The sequence below is a fragment of the Vulpes vulpes genome, chromosome 8, assembly GCF_048418805.1.
Source record: "Vulpes vulpes isolate BD-2025 chromosome 8, VulVul3, whole genome shotgun sequence".
Taxonomy (NCBI): domain Eukaryota; kingdom Metazoa; phylum Chordata; class Mammalia; order Carnivora; family Canidae; genus Vulpes; species Vulpes vulpes.
The window spans coordinates 82,178,521-82,200,015 of NC_132787.1; the positions used below are offsets into that span (position 1 = coordinate 82,178,521).

A 21,495-nucleotide genomic window follows, 5' to 3' on the forward strand; every position below is an offset into this window, starting at 1 on the left:
TGCTTATTAAAACACAGATTGCTAAGAAGCAAACCTGTGGATTTGTATGTTTAACATTCCTAGGTGGTTTGATCTATACTGAAGGGTTAAGCTGTTTTCAGGACATTAATACCCATGGGTATGAAATTCATACCCATAAGCACAGTCCAGTTTTCTTAATCAATCTTAACACTATTCGAAGTTGGCCTCATGTGGAGTGTGGGGTGAGTCCGAAGCAGCCCCACGCCCAGAGCAGTCTGGTTGCACTACACCCTACACTTCTGGAAAGACTACCCAAAATGCACTAAACGAGAAGAGCACTGAGGCCAGGTGAACTTACTATTTTACATGTTTTTTTTTTTTTTTTTTTTTTGAAATACTACAAAATTAGAATATTTAATGATCACAAAATAAATCATTACCTTCAGTCGGACATCAATGCCCATATTTTTTAAAAATGTCTGTTGTTTTATTGGCCCCAGAGAAGCTACTTGTCCCTCTGCCATTCTGCGCAGGTAACTGAAGTCCACATCAGCTGTGAGATCTGCTGTTCCTGGGGCAGTCAGGACATCATGAAGCTTGTGGCCACAAAACCCCTTGAACATAATTTTTTAAATGATGAGTTTTTATCCCTTTATGGTTATCATTATCAAGATTAAAGACATGCTATCATTTGGCACATTTTACATAACTGAAAAAGAAAAACATAGCCTATGTGGTTTACAAACTCTTAATATGGTAGCACCTCTTCCTCAAATGAGATGCTATGTGGAAAATCCAATGGGAAGTGCAGCACTGAGTGCCTTGAGATGCTACCTTTCACGTTTCATTACTGCCTGTGGTGATGAAGCAGAGATCCCATCAGAGGTCCCATCAGAACTGAGTGCTGATCACCAGATTCTAGATGGCATTTGACAAAGCATATCCATCAACCACAGGCATCAGAATCTCCTGAGAACATGTTACTGCTCTTTGCCTAGGCCTAGTAAATCAGAATCCTGGAGGTAAGGCTAAGGAATCAGCATTCAAACAAAAACAAAACAAAACACACACTCCAGAGTGTTTGTTTTTGTTTTTTTTTTTGGTACAGTAAAATTCAAAATTGAGAGCCACAGATCTAGAAAATGACTAACAGTATCTAGTTAAATGTATCTCAATTCAGGTATACAGAACAGAATTGAAAAGGATGCTTAGGAAAAATAAAAATATATCTAGAAAGGAAAAAAGATTGAAAATATGATAGGAAAAGTCTGATTATAGTAACTATACCAAACCTGCAAAGTAGTATTTACATTTTTTTTTTTTTTAATGGAGGGGGAGAAATTCTTAAGAACTTGAAAATCTTCCCATTTGCATTATTTGGATGCTAAGTAGGATCTATGTAGAGCTAGGTTATGCAGCTTAAGGAAGAATGTACATGATTCACGCCCTGTTCCAAAGCCAGTCTGCACGATGAGATCCTACAGTTTGGGCAATTAAAATAATATGAATTAAAATTCATAACAAATAATGTAATATTACAAGGCTACACACCATAAAAACCAAAGGTAAAAATCTTCAATGAGCTGCAAACCTAACAACCTAGATCATACCAATTAACTTATGGTCAGTCACGTTCCTGAATCATACATACTCTGAAGGTATCGGTCTTCGTTCCATCATGACCATAGTCGGCAATCAGAGCAGCACCTCCAGTTAATGCAATGCGCTGAGAAAGCTCCTGAATAATAACGCCGGCCTCAGGACACACTTCCACGTGGTCTCTTATTTCATCACGCTAGTAAGAGAAGAGTTGAATCAAAATCCATCACTGAAAAGAATGGTTTCCTTAGGGTTTTCCTACATGAGGATTTCTTAGTTACACTAAAAATAAATTCCTTCCCTATCCATTATGTTGTCTATACTCAACCTTTCACAGGACATCCTTTTTATTATACAGAACTCCCCAGTGCTGTGTTGCTGTCCACTAAGTTTATATTTTAATTCTAATCCTTTTTATTTTTTATTTTTTTAACAATTTTATTTGAGAGACTGAGAAAGAGAGAGAGAGAGAGAGCACAGTGGGAGAGGGAGAGGCAGACAACCCCTGAACGGAGAGCCTGATGCAGGACTCAATTCCAGGACCCCAAGATCGTGACTTGAGTTGAAGGCAGACACCTAACCAACTGAGCCACCCAGGGAAACCTCTAATCCCTTTTATAAAAAGGCATATGATCTCCCAAACTCCTAGATAGCCAATTCATTATCATTTTGTTTATAGTGATATTACTCTCATAATCATATATTTCCCTGGGTTGAATGCACGGGAAAGGAGTTTTGTCTGCCTAGAATGGACACTCAACAATTTGTGCTGAAAGAACAAATGATATAAACCCAATATAATAGGGACGCCTTGGTGGCTCAGTGGTTGGGCCTCTGCCTTCAGCTCAGGGCATGATCCTGGAGTTCTGGGATCGAGTCTTGCATGGGGCTCCCTGCAGGGAGCCTGCTTCTCGCTCTGCCTATTCTCTGGCTCTCTCTCCATATCTGTCTCTCATGAATAAAGTCCTTAAAAATAAATAAATAAATAAACCCAATATAATAAAATAGACCCTAGTAAGCAAGTATATTATGATGCCTTGTGCTGGGGCAAAAAGTATTCCAATGATACACCCTCTATTTAGAAACTTCAGCTTATAAACTTGCTAATGTACCTGAGGCCCTAATTTCCCAAGATGTTCAACTATTTACTGAAAGTGTCCTCAATATGTGCCTATTAATCTAAAAAGTGAAATGACAATATTATAACTTGTCAACTTGACTAGTATATATGAAATTTCACTAATTTCTGAGAAAATAGTAAAAAACTCTTTTCTTCCTTATAAAAACATACAATAACTTTTGCTCCTTCCTAACACCCCATTAAAAATGAAGTACTGGGGCACCTGGGTGGCTCACTCAGTTAGCTGGCCAACTCTTGGTTCCAAATTAGGTCATGATCTTGGGGTCCTGGGATCGAGCCCTGTGTCAGGCTCCTCACTCAGAAGAAAGTCTGCTTGAGGATTCCCTCTCTCCCTCTCCCTCTACTCCCTTTGCCCCACTCATGCTCTTTAAAATAAATCTTAAAAAAAAAAAAAACAAAAAACAATAGGGACATGTGGGTGCCTCAGTTGGTTGAGTGTCTGCCTTTGGCTCAGGTTGTGATCCTGAGGTCCTGGGATTGAGTCCTACATCAGGCTCCCCATGGGAAGCCTGCTTCTCCCTCTGCCTATATCTTTGCCTCTCTCTGTGTGTCTCTCATGAATAAATAAAACCTTAAACAAAAAAAAAGAAGTACTAACCTGCCCTGATCTTGTCTATAATGGCACAGAACTAATAGGTATGGAGTAACACACTTAGCTCTTGAGTCTCTGCTCTTCCTACTGCTTCCTAGAAACAAGTTAAACTTTCAGAGTATTTCCTCATTATGTATATAATAGGATTATTGTGAGGATTAAATCAAGCAATAAACTACTTAGTCCCCAGTTCTATTAAATAAATTACTGTCATTGAACTATAAAACCTATGAGGTTAGCCAGTTTGGGCATAAGGTGACACACCTCAGCATACTGTGCTGACATTCTTACTATCTCAGACCACTCTTGAAGATGGCAGATTCTGTTACCATTTGCCCCATTAAAATGAGAGGGATTTTAAAAATTAAAAAAAAAAAAAAAAAAAAAAAGAAGGCGGGGGGGGGGGGGGGGGGGCAGCCCCGGTGACTCAGCAGTCTAGCGCCGCCTTCAGCCCAGGGTGTGATCCTGGAGACCTGGGATCGAGTCCCATGTTGGGCTCCCTGCATGGAGCCTGCTTCTCCCTCTGCCTCTGTATGTGTGTCTCTCTGTCTCTGTGTCTCTCATGAATAAATAAATAAAATCTTAAAAAAAAAAAAATGAGAGGGAAAAATCATCACTTCCCGTGTCATAAGTGACTACTACTAAAGTCACACTGAAAACAATCACATCTCCCAGGGCCAGGGGGTCAGCTCCTGGTAGCTATGAATTTGCTTCTCACTCAGGTAAAACTGGGTAGCCAGAATATGAAAAAATAGAATTGTTCACAAGCACTCAGGCTGTTATTTTAACTTATTTATGCTCTGCAAAAAAACAAAAGAAAAACAAAAAAACTTAATTGATAGGCTTGTTTAAAAGCTCCTGTACTTCTGAAGCAAGTAACTTCTGAGGAAAAAGTTCTTAGTTATGGTCCAGAAAGTAGACCTTTTTAAAAACAGGCAATCCATTCTGTTCAGATGACCCTTCATTGAATTATGTTCCTGTAGGTCTTACAGAGTTGTTATTTGGTTCCAGTAAGATTCTTGCAGGTAGAATGTTAAAACATAAGGAGCATGGGGATTTTGTATAATGAGAAGTAACGGGCAAAAAGTGAATTAGACTTTTACTGCTGTAATTAAAGCTTAGTAAAAAAAAAAATTAAAAATAAAAATAACTTACAAGAAAATGAATGTTTTTCTTTTTCTTTTTGAGAGAGAGAATGTGGGGTGGGAGGCACGGAGGCAGAGGAGAGAGAATATCAAGGAAGCTCCATGCCCAGCACAGAGCCAGACATAGGGCTCAATCTCACAACCCTGAGATCATGACCTGAGCCAAAATCAAGAGTTGGACACTTAAGCAACTGAGGCACCTAAAGAAGTTTCTAAAATCTGTAAAATGCCCTTTATCATTATAGTCAGTGTATATCTTACAAGAAGTGATCTTTTAAGAGAAATTAAGCATGTTTTACATAGTCGAGATATATTTTTTAAAAAGAGAGGATGGATTGCTCATCCAGAATGAAACTACACACACATATATATGCACATGCTCATATATGTGTGTGTGTGTGTGTGTGTGTGTGTATATATATATATATACACACACACTCACATGCTCTAACTTAGAGTAAAATGTAGATTCTGAGAAAGGTTTCATGTATTTCACTTTTTTGTTAAAAGGCCAGTCTATCAACAAAGTCCCCAAATATATATATTTAGAAAAATTATGCCATGATTGAATTTCAGCAAGAATAATCTTATTTTACCTATTTACAACTAAAATATTTTTGTTTAGTTCAAAAACTATATTAGTTAAAGTTATATTTTTAGGTTATGAGACAAGGCTTTCATAACTACTTGAACTTTTTTTTTTTAACTACTTGAACTCTTAAAGAATGTTTTAATATAGGTAATAGACAATTTATTATTTTTTAAGATTTCATTTGAGAGAGGAGAGTACACAAGCAAAAGGAGGGGCCGAAGGAGAAGGAGAAACAGACTTTCTGCAGGGAGCTCAACTCCATCCCAAGACTCTGGGATCATATCCTGAGCCAAAGACAGATGCTTAACCAACTGAGCCATCCAGGTGACCTTAATACATGCAATAGTCACTTTAGATGAAAAATTAGCTCAGCTTCCGTTTTTTCTTCATTATTACTTAAAGCTGCTAGGTTATTTAGTTGCAAAGATGATTTTTATTTATCTAGAGGTACATATTTTGCTATATGGATATTTATGGTCTATAACTGTATAGACCATACAGTTTAACTTGATGCTGTAGTTATTAACTCCTAAAAATTAAAAAATAAATAAAACAGGCAATCTAAATCCCAAACATTCCTGACAAGTATAGGATTTTTTGAATCCTTACAAACGACCCCAAGATAGAAAGGCTTTTATGATTATTCTGGAGGTCAATAGTAAGCAGCAGTAAATGTACCATTCTGGCAGTCTAGAATCAAACTTATTTAATCAAACTAATAAAAAAGTTGCTTTGAGAATTAAATGAGAAAATCCGGAGTAATATATACAAACTGCTGAATAAATAGTTGTTTTCACAGACCTCAAGCTCTTCTGGTCAGGCAGACAATACTAAGACCATGTCATAGGAAACTGAGGGAAAGGGAGAAGGTAAAGGACTTGCCTGAGTGAATGCTTACTAGCTTCCTTCTCACATTACATTCACATCATGCCGCCCAGAAATGATCCCAACCAGGCTCCTGACTCGAGATTCTCTGCACTTTCCACTATTAATAAAAAGCACCAAGGCAACCAAGGGTGGCACAGTGGTGGAGCATCTGCCTTTGGCTCAGTCACGTTCCCTGGGTCCTGGGATCGAGTCCTGCATCAGGCTCCCCACAGGGAGTCTGCTTCTCCCTCTGCCTCTGTCTCTGCCTCTCTGTGTCTCTCATGAATAAATAAATAAAATCTTAAAAAAAAAAAAAAAAAAGCACCTCACATGTTACGGCAACCCTCCCCTTGTCCCTGTCAAGGAACGCTAAAACAGGAACTCAGAAGATTAGACTATCAAGATTTGGTTGGCAATAAACTAAGAAGAAACATCTTCCTACTTGTATGAAGACTTCTGCTGGCGTGACACAAGGCGCCAAAACAAACCGCAGCTTATCAGAAACTTGTGGATCAATATCAATGAATACTTCTCGCCATCCTTGTGGTGTTTTCTAAACACAAAATAATGCATAAAAAACAATTTTTACCAGGTTTTTTTCTTAGAATTGGCTCTACTAAAAACAACTATTATTTTTCTCCTACTACCACATATAAAACAGATGTCTAACATTTATTTACAGAGTACTTTACCACTTAAAATTATTTAAAGGCAATACTTCATTTCCTTTGAACATTAATAGGTGACTGGCAGACATCAACTACTGGTGTTGGTTAGATAAGAGGCGGAGCCACAGAAGATAAAATGACCAGCATGGCAAGTGCCCCCTTCAATGGAAAACAGGCTCCGAAGGATGAATCAGAAGCTTCTGCTAACAAATCAATACATGCTCTTGGCCCTAGAGATTACCAGTGCACATACATTACCACCAATCTTAACTCCGCTCACTTCAACTTTAATGAAGAAACATTTTAATCTTTGGATATTAACACTTTGCTAAAATGTAACCCTTGCTTGTACTATAGCCATTTACTGTCTTATATTGGCATATGTCTTTACCCCTGGAGAAAAAAGCATTCTTCCTAGTTATCCTAAGAAAATGAAGGTTCCATTTAATAGTCCACTTTTGGACTATTTTCAATGATTTATATTTTTCAGAATTCCAAATAAAGTTAACTTCAAAAATAATCAATTACCATAAGTGTTTGCTTACAACATAAGGCCCTTTGTTACTCATTTATAAACAGGACTGTATCTCATGTATACCTGAAACTTATGGACAGGAAGAACGTCAAAAAATTCATGTGCAAGATAAAAGCTGTACCCTATTTAAAAACAGAAGAAAAAACCTGTTTCAGCATTTTTAAGGTAATACTTCATTTTTTTGAACATTAACAAAAAGAAATGCCTAGGAACTTGTGGTGCTTCCACAACCATCACTACTGGAGAATCCCCCCACCTCATTCACTTCTTCACCTTACTCTGCAGAGCATACAAAAGAACAACTACTGCTGTCCTCATTTTCTACATATCAGGATCAGACAGCCAAAATATCTCAATTATCAATGTAAATTTTTATTCATCACTAGGCATGAAAGAAATGAGAACTCAAATTTGTTAGCTAAAAGAGGCCTTGAACGTTCTAAAATCATTTGAAACAGCTGAGCCCAGGACTGGCTGAGGTGGCCTGCCCAAGATCAGATAGCCACTTTAGGTGTGAGCAGGGATTCACCAACATAGGACTCTGGCCCGGGGCAGGGATTTTCCCTGCCCCCTAAAGATGAGCAAGAGCATTCAAAAGATGAAAGTTAAACTAAACCCACCTAAGGCTGCTTCCATCAGGCCCCACCGCCTTGGGCTGCTTCAGCACTAGTACTACCTTAGGGATCCAGAAAAAACTAAAAAAAAGTAAAACAGCAATCCACACTTTTTTATTTTGCAAAACCACATGAAATTCATTGCTCCTTATTGTTAGTCATGTTATTTTTAAACACAATGCTCTTTTAGAGAAAAGAATTCACTATTCTCAATAAGTGAGGGATCTGGGAGCACTAACTCAATCTATTAGAGTGCCCCGCATGGCTACGGTCTTCTATTATTGCTGTGATGGGATGTGATCAAAACTATTTCATTACACAGAGTAAAATAATTACCTTTTGGAACATCGTGCAGATCTCGGTACCATGAAATGGGAATCCCAGATTTCGTAACTCCTTTCATATATACAGAGGATCCAGCATTTCGCTCCAGCGGGATCTTCTCTTCAGTCAGGGTTAATGCCTGAATCTCACTCAATTTTTCGCTCACCTCTACCATATGTATTGAAATGTCACAGTTTTTCAGCACAGATCCAAGCTGGCTGAACACCTAAAGACAAAAAGAAGGAAAAAGTGCGAAATATAATGTGTTAAGTAGATTTTGGGTTTTCTAACCATTTACTTCAATAATTCACTCCTGTCACACAAGCCACTTTCCAGCAGTCTATGAGAATCATAACCTAGGGTGCCTGGGTGGCTCAGCAGTTTGCTGCTTGCCTTTGGCCAAGAGCATGATCCTGGAGTCCCAGGATCAAGTCCCACGTAGGGCTCCCTGCATGGGGCCTGCTTCTCCCTCTTCCTGTGTCTCTGCCCCTCTTTCTCTGTGTCTCTCATGAATAAATAAATAAATCTTTAAAAAACAAAAACACTGTCTACATAAGAAATAATACACAATTTGCTAACAATAAAAATTAGACTGATTAAAAAATGAAAATTAAAGATTTAGCATCTAATAAATAATCAGACTAGGGAATCTAAAAAGATAACAAGAAAATAAATTGTATATATACCCTGGATTTTATAAAGCTGCTACAAAATAATCTCATCTTTGAGATGTTTAAACTGTATCTTCAGGAAATAAAATTTGAATGGCACTAAAATGGCACATTTTTTTTTTCAAGTTAATGGAAACAAGTCTTTATTAAGTAACTTTTAATATCAAAAAAATAAAACTCTTATCATTCTCTTTACAGCAAATATATAATATCAGTGCTTTGGCCATCTTAAGTTAAAGGCCCTTTATCATAAAATATATGGTTTTAAACTTTACTCAAATTGAATTTATAATCCCTATGACTTCCCTACATATACATAACAAAAGAGTGTAGTAAAATTAGCAAATACTGGGGATCCCTGGGTGGCGCAGCGGTTTAGCGCCTGCCTTTGGCCCAGGGCGCGATCCTGGAGACCCAGGATGGAATCCCACGTCGGGCTCCCGGTGCATGGAGCCTGCTTCTCCCTCTGCCTGTGTCTCTGCCTCTCTCTCTCTCTCTGTTTGTCTGACTATCATAAATAAATAAAAAATTTAAAAAAATAAAATAAAATAAAATTAGCAAATACTATATTGATAATTTATCATTCTTAGTTTGTGGTTTTTAGAAACAGTACACGCACCTGTGGATGTATATGTCCACCTAATATATGTCGATTCCTTGGCTTATTAGTTGCAGTGTACAATGCAACAAAATACAAAATACATGCTTGGTAAACATTCGTTCATATCTACAAGACGGCAGCTAAAGATTAGGTTTCAATACTGACATTTAACTATCCTACAAGCAATTAGCATTACATCATAATATGCCATCAAGGCAAATTTTATACTGAAAAAATCAAAATAAAAACCGTTATTTGTAAACTTTTATACGTAAAAGTATTACGTTTGTAAAGTTTTATACGTAAAAGTAAAAACTTTTATGTGTAACTCTTCAAGTGGAAATAAAAATTAAATTTTGTCTATTTACTATTCAATACACATAGGATTTTCAATTTTTTTGTTATATTGAGAAAAAAAGCTCTTTTGTGTTGGGAAAATCACGCTTCAAAAAATAATTAGTAGAAAAACCCACTGGTATAATCCCTTGTTTTGTCCTTTCAATGCCAGCACAGATTTGGGAACATACTGAGGATGAAGTTATAGACATCCACAGGTGAAATGTAAAAGTGTATCTTAAAGAAATCTTTCCTTGTGATTAGAAATAATTTTGAAATGAAGTAAACTGATTGAAGGTCATCACAGCTGCTTTTGTAAAGTATGCTAAAGTCATTATTATCCCTCTCTTCCTCCCCCCCTCCCCTAAATTACTAAAAAATAAAAATATATTTATAATGTGCAAGACAAATATGGATTGAACATAAAATGTTTCACATTTTGATCTAGTCTAAAAATTAATCAACAGCTTGATCAGACTAATGAATGGAATGTTCGCATCCTCAATTATTAGCCAATATAGGAAAATGGCACATTTTTTATTTTTTCTTAGCTACATGCATTTTTATAACTGTTGTAAACATGAAGAAAAAATGTTAATACTTTATCAAAATTTTAATGCTAAATATTCAATGCCAAAGCATAAAGTATGTCATTTTTCATCTGAATTTATTTTTCATTGGTGATTTGATTCCTACTTTTGAGATCTAAATGTGTAGGTAAGAGCTGAGAATAAGGACAAGATGATTTTTCCAAGTTTCATTTTGAAATGAAATTACAAATAGAAAAAAACTTCCCAAAGAAAAATCCTTCATGAATTATGTTCAAGAAATGAAAACAAGTCTATAAATATGTTTTTGTCTATTTTCTTAACATTCCTTTAAATTCTTTGGCTATTTAAAGTTGTTAGGACTTGATCTGGGAAAGTATCCTTTATACATTTTAAGAGATGTGGGCTTGATTTTCAAAGTACTGAAACAAGACAGTATCATTTGAGAATGTATTAGATATTTTATATTCAAATGACTTTGCCAATTCAAAGAGCTATAAAATAGAGCCCTGGAAATCTAAACCAGTGGTTGGTTTCTTTACTCCCCAAATAGGATATAATCAGGATTATTTGCCTGATGTTATAAATTTTTTAAAAGCCTTTGACTCCTAATTTCAAGCAAAAATCATACAGCATCAAAACATTTAAATGTATACTGAATATGCGTCTTTTTTTTAAATATGCGTCTTTTTTACACTGAATTGCCAGATACACATGAGATAAACTAAAAAAAAGACTAACAGATTCCAGAATGGTGTAACTATGAAAGCTTAACAAATACAAACACTTATCCTGTACAATATTCCTCCTTTTCAATGTTTATAAAATATTAGGTAGAATGGCAGAAAGAATAATACATGGAAAAATATCGACTATCTGTGACGAAAGAAAGTGACCTGACCCTTCCCTTTGAAGCCCCCATGTCCTCCCTTACCGTTAGAGGTCATCAAGGTTCTCTGTCTGAAGCTTAGCATTCCCTGCTTTTTCTTTATAAATGTTACTGAACACGTTTGTATCACCAAACGCATATTGTTTAATGTTGACTATCTGGGGATTTTATATAATTCAATCATATAATTCAATCATGATACGAATTCTTTTTTGTTTAATGTTGACTATTTGGGGATTTTATATAATTCAATCACATAATTCAATCATATGATATGAATTCTTGTACAAATTGCTATTTTCATTCAACAAGACACTGAGTTCCATCTGAATATTGTGCATTCTGCTATGATTTCATCCATTTGCACAATCCTTGGCATTCACTGTATGACTGTACCACACTTTTATTTTTAGGATTTCATTTGTTTCTTTGAGAGAGAGCATTGTGTACAAACATGGTGTGGAGGTGGAGAGGGAGAAGCACTCATTCCCCACTGAGCAGAGAGCCTGATTCAGGCCTCGATCCCAGGACCCTGAGATCATGACCTGAGTCCAAGGCAGACACTTAACCAACTGAGCCACCCAGGTGCCCCAACTCTACTACAATTTATTGATCTATTTTCCCACTGATAGTCGTTTGGATGGTTTCCAGTTTTTTTGCCTTTCTATTTTTTTTTTAAGATTTATTTATTCATGGGAGACACAGAGAGACAGAGGCAGAGACACAGGCAGAGGGAGAAGCAGGCTCCATAAAGGGAGCCAGACATGGGACTCGATCCCAAGTCCTCAGGATCATGCCCTGGGGCCGAAGGCCACGCTAAACCGCTGCGCCACCGGGGCTGCCCCTTTTGTTTTCTTTTTTTAATTTTTTTTTTGCCATTCTAAACAATGCGGCTGTCTTCTTGTCCTTGTATCCTGGTACATATATGCACTAGCTCCCATAGGGCATACACCTAGTAGTAAAACCACTAAGAATTTTGAGGTTTGCAGATGATGCCCAATAAGCACTTCTCAAAGTGCTCATACCAAATTACACTCGTACAAACAGTATATGAGAGTCCTTACTGCTCCACATCTCCCCATCCTCACCAACCCTTGGTGCTGCCACACCTTCTCGTTTTGCGGGTACAATGGTATCTCACTGTGATTTTAACTTTCATTTCCCTGACTCCCAATTGGTCTGAGCATCTTTTTGTTTTTCCTGGCCACATGGATTTCCTTTTCCATGATGTTCTGTTCACACCTTTAGCCTGATTTTTCTGTCACCACCTTAATGGAAAGGAATTCTTTATGTATTCTAACTACCAGTTCTTTAATTAGTTATATCTGTTGCAAATAACTCCTCCCACTTTGTGGCTTGTCTTATCCCTCTCTTTACAGTGTCTTTGAAGAAGAGAAGCTCCCAATTTCCTTAAAGAACAAAAAATTCTTTTTTTTTTTTTTAATTTATGATAGTCACACACAGAGAGAGAGAGAGAGGCAGAGACACAGGCAGAGGGAGAAGCAGGCTCCATGCAGGGAGCCCGACGTGGGATTCGATCCCGGGTCTCCAGGATCGTGCCCTGGGCCAAAGGCAGGCGCTAAACCGCTGCGCCACCCAGGGATCCCCAAGAACAAAAAAATTCTTTAATGTAGTTGCAATTATCCTTCTATTCATCTTTTCCTTTATGGCTTCTGCTTTTTATATAATTATAATTTTATATAAATTATAATTTTCATATAATTCAAAACTCTTTATCTACCTAGAAGACAAACATATTCTCCCATAATGTCTTCTAAAGGTTTTAAACTTACCTTTCACATTCGTCTCCACCCTCTTTTTTGGATTACAGACGACAGACAGTAAGTTACAATTTATTATGTCATTCTGATGTTGTAACTTGGCTGAGAAACAGGAGGTTAAGAAGGCAAGACTAAAAGCCAGGAAACAAGTTTGCAAACAAGTCAAAAGAACAAAGATTCAGGTAAGTACACAAGGCTCTAAAGAATTTCTTTTATTACCTACCCTCAAAATATCTCCCGCGAGGGTACCCTTGCCTGGGCCCAGTTCCACCAGTTGGAAAGCTGCATTTTTTCCAGTGGCCATCCATTCGCTAATGAACCATATACCTAGCAGCTGTGACAAGGAAAAAACTACACTGAAGTATCATAAAGTATAAAAGTATCCTGCAATATCAAACTCCACATAAATGCATACTTTATGCCAGGAAGCAAAATGTTTGCAAACAACCACATGTATGTTACTTAATATGTACATCTATGTTATGCACATCTAGAAGCTTCACAGAGACTACATTACAAAAGATACCACTTGGAAAGCTTAGTAATAGGAGAAAACAGGTAAAAGGCAGTCTGTCCTGGAAGAGGTCTCATAACACAGGGCTCATAATTACAGGAAGGTACCAGTCTTTGAAAGCAAATAAACACATGAAATAAGATTATGCCATATTTTTAATATTCATATGATTTCAATAATTCTACTTTCTTTTGTACACTATTTCCTATATCTAAATATATCAAGGGGGTTGGAAATGTAGAAATTAATGAACTAGAATTCCTGAGAAGAATTCAAAATTTCTTTACAGGGGGACTTTTGCTGTAACTATGGTGCAATCGTGGGTAAGGGCTTTTGAATGTGCTTCTCTCCACTAACTCCTTAGTGTCTTACATCTTTTCTCTCTTTCTTCACTTATCTCTCTCGTCACTTATCTTTCTCTCTCTCTCTCCTATTGTTCTCTATTCCTTCAGCATATAGGTGATTAAAAATGAAAACTAAAAAAAAATAAATAAAAAGAAAAGAAAATTTGATGAATCACAAAAACAAAGCTATAAAATGCTATATTATTATGGAAGAATACAACTTGATCTGCTTTGAATGCTTGTTGATATTCATTTCTTTTACAGGTTTTTTTATAATTTTTTTTTTCTTTTACAGTTTACATTGGATATTACCTCCCCAAAGATCTGACTTATTTCCGGTGAAGTGATAAAATCTCCTTTTTCTCCAAGCATGTCACGATGCACATAATATCCCTGAGTAAAAAGAGAAAGTAGAGAAAACAAATTAACTTTCAAATACACTTTTTAAACCCCTCCAAAATCTTCTATGATGTATACAATGACATAAACATTTGGTAAGAAAGTTCTCTCCTCTAAAAAAGTAAGATAAACACAGTAACTTAACTTAAACTTTACAAAGTGTCAGTCATGTTGCAGAATGGTGAAAACATGACAATTACTTGACCATAAAGGCAAAAGCTACACCATGTCTACCTTCACATCTAACATCTTCCCCACACACTTCCCATCCCTGCTCCCACAAACCATTAGAATAAGACCCTCCTTGCCCCTCCCCTCCAGCCTCTTCTCCCAAATTCTCACTGTTTCAGCTTAGCCCTGCCTACTGGTGATGTTGCTTGACCTGGTTGCTTGTTATGTGGGAGCTCTCACTTTGTGAGAATTCATCAAGCTATGTACCTGTGATTTATGCATTTTTCTATATGAATGTTTATATCTCCATAAAAAGTTTTGAGGTTTTGTTTTTGTTTTTTTTAAATTAGCTCTGCTTGTCCATACATCCATGCCATTACAAATGCTCTCCTTTCCCCCTCTCATTTCTCCCTGGCAATCTTATCCTCAATAAAACTGAATCTGCCCAAACACCACCTCCCCTAACTTCCCCCCACCAGCCCAGCCCTCCAATCTCTGACTAAATGCAGTGCCTCCCTTTACATGTTTATTTATTTATATGTCTGTATTCCTCACCTAGAGGCAGTTATTTGGGACAGAGGACTATCATATTCACCCCTCCCCCCCCCCTTTTTTAAAGATTTATTGGATCACGACCGTAGCTGAAGGCAGGCATCCAACTACTGAGCCACCCAGGTGTCCCTTTATTTACCCAAGTTTCAGCATACCAAGTCTTAGCATATGTCTAAAGGTCAAGATATATTCAGTAGTTCTTTGTTAAAAAAAAATTCCCTATGCTCTTCAAGTCCCTTCTTCCACCACCTTACTCTTAGGTAACATGGGCTCCTGCACATTTAGGAAGTAAAGAATGCTATAAAATAGGATTTCCTTCCTGACCCCATCTGGCCTCCATCTGTTCCCATGCATTCCTCAGAACTCAAGATGAAATGCTTTTATCTTCTGCTCTTATCCAAACCCAATCCTGCCACCTGTGCTCTGGATCATCACCTCTCCTCATGGCTTTCATGGGCCAGGATCTTGTTATCCCCTCCTTCTCTGACAACTTTCAAAAAACTTTCAAATAAACTTTTTATGGAATCTGCCCAAACACTACCTCCCCTAACCTCCCCCCACAACCCCACTCCTCCAATCTCAGACTAAATGAGATTTAGAGATTTCTGCTCTCTCAGCAGCAGAAATATACTTGAGTCATTCCCATTTTTAAAAAATTGTTTTCACTTCATACAGCATCCCCTCTGTAACTTTTCTCTTTCCCTTCATAAGTGAGCATTTCGGAGGTATTTTTATGGCACATTATGAACCACTCTGGTAGCCTGATGAAGACTATGGATCCCTTCATATAATGTTTTTATTTTTTTTTTGTTTTTTTTTTTTTTCATATAATGTTTTTAAATGAAGAATTTAGAACACACAGGATTGCAAAAAAATAAGTAAACCAAAAAAAATTAAAAAAATACTCATCCAATATTTAAAAAATAAATTTATGATATAGTAACAATATGCATCTTTATAAGTGTATTAATAAACAAAGCCAAGCCTAAGGTCTAATAAGTAACAAAGTTTTGAAGTACAGAAGAGTACAATGAATGGTATTTTGAGATATCTACGATCACTTTTGGGATATGACAATGTCAATGATTTCCACTGATATAAAATCATGGATATTAGTGATGCCACTGGTTATTTCCTATGTTCATAATAAGAGAAATGCTAGATTTCAGTTAGAAGCTAATGAGGGAAATGCATGTTAAAACCATGAGATATCACCTTATGCCTATTAGAAAGGCCACGATAAAAACACAAGAGATAACAATTGTTGGTGTAGAACCTCTTCTACACAAGGCCATTACTTTCAAGACCAGAAGATGTAGCTGATTTACCTAATAGATACAAACAGAAATTAAAATGAGGGGACAGAGGACTGTGTCCCAAATGAAAGAATAGAGAAAAAATCACAGAAAAAAGCACTAAATGAAACTGAAATAAGCAATATGCCTGATAAAGAGTTCAAAGTAATGGTCATAAAGCTACTCCTCAGACTTGAGAAAAGAGTGAATGAATGCAAAGAGACCTTCACAAAGAGCCAGAAAATATTCAAAAGAACTAGTCAGAGCTGAAGAATATAATAACTAAAATGAAAAATACACTAAAGGGAATCAACAGATTAGAAGATGGAGACAGATTAGCAATCTGAAAGGGTAATTGGAACCAAAGAAGCTGAACAGTAAAAACAAAAAAAGAATTTAAAAAAGGAGAGTAAATTAAAGGACCTTTGCAACATCTTCAAGCCTAAGTGCATTCACATTATTAGGGATCCCAGAAGGCTAAGAGAGAAGGGGAGGCAAAAAACTGATTTAAAAAAGTAAGAGGGGGATCCCTGGCTGGCTCAGCGGTTTAGTGCCTGCCTTTGGCCCAGGGCGTGGTCCTGGAGTCCTGGGATCAAGTCCCACATCGGGCTCCCTGCATGGAGCCTGCTTCTCCCTCTGCCTGTGTCTCTGCCTCTCTTTCTGTGTCTCTCATGAATAAAAAATAAAATCCTAAAAAAAAAACAAAAAGTAATAGTTGAAAACTTCCCTAATCTGGGGAACAAAGTAGACATCCAGATCCAGGAAGCACAGAGAACCTCTAACAAGACAAACCAATGGGCAGCCTGGGTGGCTCAGTGGTTTAGTGCCACCCTCAGCCCAGGGTGTGATCCTGGAGACCCAGGATCGAGTCCCACGTTGGGCTCCCTGCATGGAGCCTACTTCTCCCTGTGCCTATGTCTCTGCCTCTCTCCCCCTCTCTGTCTCTCATGAATAAATAAAATCTTAAAAAAAAAAAAAAAGACAAACCCAGGAAGGTTCACAAGACGCAAAATAATTAAAATGGAAAAAAGTAATGATAAAGAGACAATTTTAAAAGGAACAAGAGAAAACAGTTACATACAAGGGAAGTCCCATACGGTTATAAGCTGATTTTTCAGCAGAAACGTTGCAGGCCAGAAAGGAGTGGTGATAAAGAATTGATATTAAAAGCACTGAAAGAAAAAAAACTCAACCAAGAATATTCTACCCAAGCAAGATTATTATTCAGAATAGAAGGAGAGTTTACAAAACAAGTTGAAGGAGTTCAGGAAACTATGAAAGGAAAATACTTCACAGCAAAACCAAACATATAGGGAAAATAATAGATTCATTACTTACAAAGATAGGACGGAGGTTAAAACACAAAAGGAGCAGAATCCATTATATGTTCAAAAAAATCAGTCAAAGGGTACACAAAATAAAGATGTAAATATGACATCATATACATAAAATGTGGAGGAGGGAGTAAAAATTTAGTGCTTTTAGAATGTGCTCAAACTTAAGCCACCATTAACTTAATATAAGCTGCTATACACATAGGATGTTATATATGAACACAATGGTAACCACAAATCAAAACCTGTAATAGGTAAGAGTTTGAGCATAATGTTAAGGAATGTCATCAAAGCACAAGGAGAGAGCAAAAGAAGAAAGGAACAGAGAATAACTACAAAAACAAACAGATGATGAACAAAATGGCAATAAGTATATATGAATCTATCAGTAATTACTGTAAGTGGAGTGTTCCAATAAAAAAAATGTAGGGTGAATGGATTAAAAAAAACAAGACTTTTGTATATGCTACATACAAAAGATTCACTTCAGACCTAAAGTGAAGAAATCAAGAAGATATTCCATGCAAATGGGAGCAGGCAAAAAAGAGTAGCAATTCTTTTATCAAACAAAACAGACTTTAAAACAAAGACTTGCAGGGGATCCCTGGGTGGTGCAGCGGTTTGGCGCCTGCCTTTGGCCCAGGGCGCGATCCTGGAGACCCGGGATTGAATCCCACGTCGGGCTCCTGGTGCATGGAGCCTGCTTCTCCCTCTGTCTGTGTCTCTGCCTCTCTCTCTCTCTCTGTGACTATCATAAAAAAATAAATAAATAAAACAAAGACTGCAGCAAAAATCAAAGGCCACTACATAATGAAAAAGGGATCAATTCAATAAAAGGATATAACAATTGTAAAAATATATGCACCCAACACAGGACCATCTAAAGCTCCTGGGAATATAAAGCAAATATTAACAGACAGAAGGAAAAATAGTAATATAATAACAGTAAGATATTTTAACGCCCCACTCTTACACCAATGAATAGATGATCCAAATGGAAATTCAACAAGGAAACAATGGCTTCAAAAGACATATTAGGGGCAGCCCGGGTGGCTCGGTGGTTTAGTGCCGCCTTCAGTCCAGGACGTGACCCCAGAGACCCGGAATCGAGTCCCACATCGGGCTCCCTGCATGAAGCCTGCTTCTCCCTCTGCCTCTCTCTGTGTCTCATGAATAAATAAAAATTTTTAAAAATCTTTAAAAACAAAAAAGAATACTATATTGGGGAGCCTGGGTGGCTCAGTCAGTTAAGCATCCAACTCTTGATTTTAATGATCTCAGGGCCATGAGACTGAGCCCCATGTCGAGCTCCACACTGGACATGGAGCCTGCTTATATAAGATTCTCCTCTCTGCCCCACTCTCCTCCACTGCTCTCATACTGTACACACTGTACCCATGCCTTCTTAAAAAAATAAATAAAAAAGGCAGAGGAACTAAATAGATATTTTTCTAAAGATATTCAGATGCCCAACAGACAAATGAAAAGATGCTCAACATCACTAATCATCAGGGAAATGCAAATCAAAACAACAGTATCACCTCACACCAGTCGAAATGATTAATATAAAAAAGATAATAAATAACACATACTGACAAGGATGTGGAGAGAAGGACACCTTTATGTACTGTTCATGGGAATATAAATGGTACAACTATGAAAAACAGTATGTAAGTTTCTCAAAAATTTAAATAGAACTACCCTATGGTCTGGTAATTCCACCACTTTGGACATTTACCCAAAGAAAATAAAAACGCCAATTCATAACATGCAACCCTATGTTTACTGCAGCATTACTTACAATAGCCAAGATATAGAATCAACTTAAGTGTCCAGCAATACACAGGTGGATAAAGATGTAGTATACACACACATACACACACACACACACACACACACACAATGGAGTATTACTCCTAAAATCTTACCATTTATGACAACATTGATAGACCTAAAGGTTATTATGCTAAGTGAAATAAGTCAGATGGAATAAAATACCATATGATTCACTTACATGTGTAATGTGAAAAAACAAAACAAACAAAAAACCAGACTCTTAAATACAGAGAACAACTTTTTGCTAAAGGGAAGAGGGATAGGGGGGCAGGTAGGCAAAACAAGTAACGGGATTTTAAGAAGAACAAACTTCCAGTTACAAAATAAATAAGTCACAGAGATGAAAAGTACAGCATAGGAATCACAGTCAGTAATATAGTAATAATATTGTATGGTGTGAGATGGTGACTACAACTTAACTGTGGTGAGCACTGAGTAATGTACAGAATTGTCAAATCACTATATTGTACACCTGAAACTAATATAATATTGTATGTCAACTACACTTCAGTAATGTTTTTAAAATGAGGGAAAAAATCATGGAATATTATTCAAGCATAAGCAAAGGAAATCTAAAAAAAAAAAAGAGAAAGAAAAGGAAATCTACCATTTGTGACAACATGGATGAACCTTTAAGGCCTTATACTATGTGAAATAAGAGAAAAACAAATACTCTAGGATTCACTTATGTGTGAAATCTTAAAAACAACAACAACAACAACAAACAAACAAACAAAAAAAACCACCTCATAGAAAAAGAGATCAGACTTTTATTTACCAGACGTGGAGGGTAGAGGGAGAATTGGAGGAAGCTGGGCAAAAGGTACAAACTTCCAGTTATATAATAACTAGTATAGATGTGATGTACAACAGGATGACTACAGCTAACACAGCTGTATGATATACATAAAAAGTTAAGAAAGTGGGCTGCCTGGGTGGCTCAGCGGTTGAGCATCTGCCTTTGACCTGGGGCATGATTCCAGAGTTCTGGGATGGAGTGCCGCATCGGGCTCCCTTCAAGGAGCCTGCCTATGTATCTGCCTTCTCTCTGTGTCTCTCGTGAATAAATAAATAAAAACTTAAAAAAAAAAAAAAAAAAGTTAAAGTAAATCATAAAAGCTCTCATCACAAGAAAATGTTTTCCCTTTTTCTTTTTATTGTACCTATATGAAAAGATGGATGTTAACTGAACCCACTGTGGTAATCATCTCACAACATATGCAAATCAAGCCATTATGCCCTAAGCCTTAAACTTAAACAGTGATGTATGTCAATCCTTCTTTAATAAAAATGGCGGGGGGGGGGGGGGGGGGGAGAAGTTAATGCAAAGAAAGGTGTAATTTTTCTTCCCATCAAAGTTCACAGCCGCCTGCTGTCTAGTTAAGGATCCCTAGGTTAAGAAACCCTACTCTCAAACGGTAGCTACATTTGTGGTAAATATAGCCTAAGGTATAGTTGTCAAAACTACTATGTTGCACAACTGAAACCAATGTATCACTGTATCAACTGTATTTCAATTTTTAAAAAGGTTAAACTAACTAAATAAATAAATAAATAGAAATTAAGGCTGATTTTAAAAGGAAAAAAAAAGCCTCTAAATTGAAGAGTTCTTGAAGGCTTAATCCTGGGTAACTTTCTCCTCTCTAAATATACTCTCCCTGATTCCTTGGGTTTAAACACCATCTATATACTAATGATGAACAAATTTCTGTCTTTCTGCATTCCCTTTCCCCTGAGAAATGACCCCATCATCTACCATCAGCCCAGGTAGGTAAGACACCCTGGTCCTCATCTCCAAGATTCAATCGGCTACACTGCCTCCTAAACACCTTTGGATTTGTTCTCCACTGACCTGATCGATCCCTAACCACCTGACAGAAACCGATCCACCTCTGGGTCCTCCGGGGAAGGCACCGCACTGCCGGCGCGGAGGACCCCCGGGCGGGCCTGGTCCTCCGGCTCCCCGACCCGTACCTTGGCGGGGTTGGTCAAGACCTCCTTCATGTACTCAGCCACAGTGATGGGGCCAGTTGCCTTGATTTTATACACAAGATGCCGCAGCATTGGCGTCACTTGGTTTTCTGCCGGCTCTCTCCCAGAGCTGAGGCATTTCCCGCTCCAAAGACAAGGAATGACTACAATTAAAAACAATTAAATGGGACGATGAACAAAAAAATCTTAGTATT

At 37.3% G+C, this 21,495-nt stretch overlaps 2 protein-coding genes across 11 annotated transcripts in view; both read right to left on the reverse strand.

Moving 5' to 3' along the window:
• NDUFAF7 (NADH:ubiquinone oxidoreductase complex assembly factor 7) overlaps positions 1-21,495 on the reverse strand; it is a 103,726-nt gene that overhangs the window by 81,804 nt on the left and 427 nt on the right. For all 10 annotated transcript variants that reach the window (XR_012003165.1, XR_012003167.1, XR_003238149.2 and 7 more), the window contains exons 2-9: positions 21,284-21,444; positions 14,035-14,115; positions 13,088-13,198; positions 8,051-8,264; positions 7,164-7,222; positions 6,340-6,450; positions 1,613-1,756; positions 402-575 (exon numbers count right to left, since the gene is read on the reverse strand). Coding sequence is in view for 2 of the 10 variants with exons in the window: in XM_072767284.1 (XP_072623385.1) it covers positions 402-575; positions 1,613-1,756; positions 6,340-6,450; positions 7,164-7,222; positions 8,051-8,264; positions 13,088-13,198; positions 14,035-14,115; positions 21,284-21,444 (1,055 nt within the window). In the remaining 8 variants the exon portion in view is untranslated. The remainder of the gene's footprint in view (positions 1-401; positions 576-1,612; positions 1,757-6,339; positions 6,451-7,163; positions 7,223-8,050; positions 8,265-13,087; positions 13,199-14,034; positions 14,116-21,283; positions 21,445-21,495) is intronic.
• Positions 14,038-21,495, reverse strand: part of CEBPZOS (CEBPZ opposite strand) — a 32,341-nt gene continuing 24,883 nt past the window's right edge. The window contains exon 4 of the mRNA XM_072767289.1: positions 14,038-14,115. The gene's annotated coding sequence lies outside the window, so the exon portion shown is untranslated. The remainder of the gene's footprint in view (positions 14,116-21,495) is intronic.